Source organism: Orbicella faveolata, unplaced genomic scaffold (assembly GCF_042242905.1).
Source record: "Orbicella faveolata isolate gen_17 unplaced genomic scaffold, um_ofav_v1 contig_34, whole genome shotgun sequence".
Lineage (NCBI taxonomy): Eukaryota > Metazoa > Cnidaria > Anthozoa > Scleractinia > Merulinidae > Orbicella > Orbicella faveolata.
In genome coordinates this window covers 1,899,519-1,905,537 of record NW_028301563.1, presented here as the reverse complement: position 1 = coordinate 1,905,537, position 6,019 = coordinate 1,899,519, and the positions used below count along the sequence as shown (strand labels likewise).

Here is a 6,019-nt window from a genome sequence, read left to right as displayed (position 1 = left end):
AAGTATACACAAGAGTAGAGTTCAGTGAGATATGGAATTGTCCTGTAAGATAAAACAATTTATTATATAACAAACTGGTTCACCGAGGAAATGCGAATTCTGATCGGCTCCCTGAGTGGTCCAAATTTTTGTTGCACGGGCAAATTGTTGCTGACTAAACAAATATTTTCCTTCATGTTTGAAGGATAATTTTAGCTTGATTTTCGAAAGCGACCTGAAAACGAAATATATATATAATCTTTGGCGCGCGAGTTTATAACCAAGAATCATGGCGCCTACCTATTAATTTATCGACATAATTTTAAGAGACATTACAATGAATACTTGATTGAACCTTGTTTTGTTTTTGTCTTTTTAATTTGGCAAGTCTAAGACTCGGTCTACAAAACCTCGACCAATATTTCGTCTCCAAAACAGACATCTTGCTAACTCAGTAACAGATGTATTTTTTGCTGCAGTCATTCTGTAGAACTGGATAAGTTTTGATTAAATGTTTTGCGACATGCAAAGCTGAGGGACATATCTTTCCTGCTTCTGTCCTTCATGAATAAAATAAGTGCATCTAATCTTTGCAACAGCCCACCTATCCTGATCCCAGACTTTGCCATAACTTCCTCGTTTGCTTTGTCTGTAGGATAAGTTATAACGATTTGTAAATCGAGAAATAAATTTCAATTGCTCCAAAGGCGGTAGCTTCTAATTAATAGTGAAGCCGAATTTGGCAGTCTGTGTGCGCGCATTCAAATTAAACTCCAGGATGAAAAAAAGCTCAGTTTGATTACATTTGGTTTGACTCTAAATTAAAATCTCCATTTGACATTGCGTGGATTGTTTTATTTACCAACTCATATCTAGTTCTGTAACTGTCAAGTTCCTATTAGTCAAAAAGCGCATTTAATTAAATTCAACCAACAAGATAGGATCGAACTCCACTGAACTTGACAGCTGATATAAGACGGAATATGCAGTTCATGCTTGCTTGGTTCATGCCTTTCCTAGTTTCAAAGACGTAGTTTAGTCTATCGATAACTTCTTTCTCTACGTGGTGTAATTATGATATCCGAAATGGGCTTGTGTACCATATTCATCAGTCGATCTACACATCGCCTTTCAAGAAGCTATAAAAAACGATAACACAAATTGGCTTTTTAGAGCTCTGTTTCCTCTCCAACAATGGATAGCTTGGCAAAGCTTCAAAGTGATCTTCAATCAAGAAGCACCTCCTTATTGGTTCTTGAGACTCTGATCGTGTTCCTGAATAACATGGTGGCATCTATTGGCAACTTACTAACTTTAATAGTTGTCCTTCGATCGCCTCGGTTAAGAACGATTCCGAGTAAGTTCGTCATTTCTTTGGCCATATCTGACATCTTGATGGCCATACCAGCTGCTGTTCTAACAACAACCGTGTCAGCAAAAAGTGATTGGCCCTTTGGCAGCGTAACCTGTCAATTTCAGGGATACTTCGGCATTACACTGGCTTTTGCTTCTTCCGAGACTCTAGCCCTCATGTCAATGAACAGATACTATCGCGTCGTGAAGCCGAATCGCTACCGACGAGTTTTCGCGCAACGCCGAACTTCGCTTATGATCTTCGCCGCGTGGCTAATCGCATCTCTGGTTCAAATACCCTATGTGGCTGTTGGACACAGATTTCTTTTTCACCCTGGCAAAATATTTTGCAATCAAGACGGCAAAGAACCATTCTCGACGATCTTGGTCACCGTATTTGGGGGTATTCCAATGAGCATTATATCGTATTGCAGTTTTAAGATTTTTCGCTCTGTGCGCGCACACACCAAGACCCGGTTCAAAGACGTCGATTCCAGCAGAGTTAACGTTGAAGACATAAAGGTCTCTCGAATTCTCCTAGTCATGGTTCTAGCCTATATTATTTGCTTCTCGCCAGTGATAATCATAGAAGCAATAGACTTTTTCCGCCACGGGTCTTGCCTACCAAGACCGGTATATTTGTTTTACACGATCGCGGCCACACTGTCGAGTTCAGTGAACCCAATCATATATGGAGCCATGAACAGATCATTTAGAGAAGAATATAAACGCTTGTTGCGCTTAGATAGGATATTTAGAGTGACCAGAGTTGCACCTATGATTGACGGTCACACAAGTGGGTTTCTTGTGAACCAACTACGAAATCCACCTGTACGGACTATTCATTCCCCACTTGCAACTAATGATAATAATATGGAACTTTAGCAATGACGACGACGACAAAGAGGATAAATTAACGTCAACAAAAAAAAAAAAAAATTAATTCCTATTTCAACTTCGAATTTCGAAATTGTCTAGATTCGTTCAGTGCGCCTATTTGTCTCAGAAGTGCTCAATCTAAATATGTAACGCCAACGTTCAATTCCAAATTAAAATACGGAAAATTAGCTGCTGTCGTTCGCGTTCTCTAAAACACGCACAACTCACATTGTTGTTGTGCAGAGGACGGCAAGGAAATGTACAAAGATTTATAGCACACGTGCCATTGTACTAAACACTCATTAAACCAACAATAAACCATTTGTTTGGTGGCGTTCTCATTGCTGTTGGTGTCGTGGTTTGCTTTAAACGCCGAATGGACGGGAACTTTCAACGTTACGATTGTTAACACATGCAATCTGGAATTGAAAGCCCTAAGCTAGTGAATCAGGTGAACAATTAATTGACAATTAGAATTAAGAGACTTTTCTCAAGTTCTCTTATCGAGAACTCATTGTCGGGTATATTCATCAAAGAAAATTTAGCGACGATTAACATTAATATCAAAAGGAAATTCACTAAATGTTCTGAAATGAAAATGAAATAAACATATATTAAAATAAAGATACTGTGTCCAGAAATTTGCAATTTACAACACCTTACAAGGTCAGGATACTGATAAAAAAAAAACAACAACAAAATTGGCCATGGCTTCTTTATCGAATCTAATATTTCTAGAAAAACAATATATTATCAATGTCCGATTATTTTATGTACTGAGAAAATGGCTTAGAACACGTTCTGGCTGATGTTGTGACTATGATCAGCTACCTCGAACTTATCAAACCGGCGACGCTCGGACTTCAATGGTGTACTTCAGTCGAGCTCTTAAGATGGGCTAGAACTCTTTTCTCGCCAAGTTTTATTTATCCTGTGTTATATGCAGTAGTACTTGTGACTTGAGAGTTCCTCATAAGGTAGCCCAGTAATTACATCGAAACATCTGACTTGCACTCCCTGATACGTCTGGAGATCTACTTCAAGAAAGATTGGCAACGCCCACCCCACCTCCAGAAGAAGCGTATTTAGCAAGTACTGAGTGATCAGATATATTGTCAAACTGACCAAACTTCGCCAAAATAAACTGACAACCCATTCCATATTGATGAGACTTTTTTACCGAACAAGCTGTGATCAAATTTCAAACACTCGAAACACTTTTCTGTCTTTCCTTTTTCAAGAAAGGCTAGCAACCCGCCCCATATTGACGAGTTGTGTCTGGTTTACAGGAAAACGGACGAAACATACGCCTTTCAAAGAAAACTGTAAATGATTAGCTGACCTTGCTGAAAGAAAAATCAAACAATTTCAACTTTAACGCCTTGTCGGCTTCGACAACCCGCCACAGACATAGTGACTTTATGTACAATTAGTTTTAGTTAGTTTATTGTAATCATATACTAGATTAACTTAGTAATAGTTCTAGTTAGCAATTAATTGAATAATAGGAATTGTAATCTAAACATTTTAATGGTAATTTTAAATTTTTAGCAAAGTTAAATTTAAATACACGACCCTACAAGCTTTTAGCTTTAATTATTATCGTGTTTAAATAAAGTTTATCTATCTATCTATCTATCTATCTATCTATCTATCTATCTATCTATCTAACGATAAATTGCTGAAAGTGTAGAGCTCCACTTCTTGACCCTTTCCAGTGTGTGGTAAAGCGATCATATGCTTATTTCTTATTTTATTTTCATTTTTTTTATTTTTATTTCTCTCTATTTTTTTTCTTTCTTTTTTCTTTTTTCTTTTTTCTTTTTTTTTCATCAAGGGATAATTCAATTGTGCAAGATTACACAGTTGTCTCAAGTTTTTTGTAGCTTATCATATGACCAGGAAAATTACTTCATTGGGATTGGCTGAGAGCAGGCCAAATTATCGTTATATTGAAACCTGTATTAAGCGGACACCCTTGGGACTCTCACTAGTGTCCGCTTAATGCAAGGTGTCCGTTCAAAACAGGTTCAGCAATAATACTTAATTATTAACCCTTTTTTTTGTAACACAGTGTAACACAGCGTAAGATCAAAGACTGCTCATAGCACAATGTCCGGACAGTCAATTGGTCAATGCATCAATCTAGTATAATCTACTTAGCCTTAAAACGACATCGCTGAACAATGTTAAAGGTGTCTGAGCTGAGCTTTTGAAGTAACGAGCCCTTGAAGTGTCCGCTTATTGCAGGTTTTGTGTGACAAAATGGCTTAATATTGGTGTCCGATGAATGCAGGTTTATTTTACAGTAACTCTGGGAAGGAAATTTAGGGAGTCAAGCTAGTGTTTACTTAATAGAGGGCGTCCGCTTAATATGGGGTCCACTTAATACAGGTTTCACTGTAATTCTTAATTTACACTGCACGGCAAGTTAACACGCACGCGTTCGCAATTTTCTCAGTCATATAATAAATGAGTAATCGTATGAAAGCTCGAGCAATTAAGGATTTACACTACTCCCGACATTTGAAAATTCTTTGAAATTTCTCACAATTTTGAGAGAATTTTCAAATATCACTCGCTAGGGTAAACTTGAAAATGGAACGGGCACACTTCGCGCGACTTGACCACAAAATACGTTACTGAAAAGAACTAAATTGCGCAAAAATTATCAAAATGCTGGTCTTGATGATCAATTTCTAATAGTTAGACTCAGGCATTTGCACAAATGAATTTAATTTTCTATAGCAATAGTTTCCAATGACACTAAACAAAACCATATAACAAAACGAAACTAAACAGTTTGACATGTTCCTTTAATTTGCAACAAAGCAGTGCTTTATAGAAAACATGACACCATCTATATTCTTACAAGAACTGCAGCAAGAAGATGATATTTATTCAGACGAAGAGATCTCGAACGCGGAAACTTCATGGGCAAGATCATTATGTAGTACACTAATGTTAAAGAAATTATTGCAAGGTCTTAAATTTCGGGTGGTTAATATTCGCGAAAACTTTTCGCGAAGATGTATGGGCTATTGACCAAGCGTGAGGTCAAGATGGCTGGATATTGGTCAAGTTTTTTTTTTTTTTTTTTTTTTTTTTTTTTCGCGTGTTTATGGACCGAGACGGAGTCGAGGTCCATAAACTTGCAAAAAAAGAACGAGGCCAATATCCAGCCATCTTGACCGAACAAGCTTGGTCAATAAAGGATTTATTATATGGCTTTCGGGGAAATTTTTCTTGCGGGACACGGTGGGTAGACCCGAGCGGGCAAGATAGCTCCATCTTGCACGCTCGGGTAGCCAATCACAGCGCAGGATTTGATTCATCTTGCCCGCTCACGGAGCTAGCCATATAATAAAAAGTTGTTTTCTCTGTTAGTAATAGGCCATTTCCGGATTGTTGTGCCTCTGTTTCAAAAAGAGTCCTCGTGCAAAACTTATGTGAAAATGAGTTTGATTTGCAGGAAAATGAACCTGTGGTGGAAACACGTTTTCATATGAATGGCTTTTGCACGAAGACTCGTTTTGACACAGAGGCAAAAGGTAACTCGGAGATGGCCTTTTCGTTTCTGATATCTCTATCATTTTACTGGCCCAGGCGGATATAATGCTATCCACTGGCTAAATCACTATCCAGCGGATAGCGTGGTTTGTTTTGTCAACACTTGTCCGCTGGATAGTAATTTATCCAGTGGATAGCGTTATCCAAACTTCTAACAACTGGGGCCTGGAAACTACCACATTAGATATTCTGTGAAGATTACACAAAGTAGACAGTGCTATCTTATCAGATCGCTGGC

General features: G+C 37.9%; 1 protein-coding gene across 1 annotated transcript; it reads left to right on the top strand.

Moving 5' to 3' along the window:
* The first annotated feature begins 898 nt into the window (after positions 1–898).
* LOC149104270 (melatonin receptor type 1B-B-like) lies at positions 899–2,552 on the top strand. Its single transcript, XM_089272036.1, has one exon. It carries the CDS (start codon positions 1,174–1,176, stop codon positions 2,215–2,217), a length of 1,044 nt encoding a protein of 347 aa, XP_089128162.1. The 5' UTR covers positions 899–1,173; the 3' UTR covers positions 2,218–2,552.
* The last annotated feature ends 3,467 nt before the right edge of the window (positions 2,553–6,019 follow it).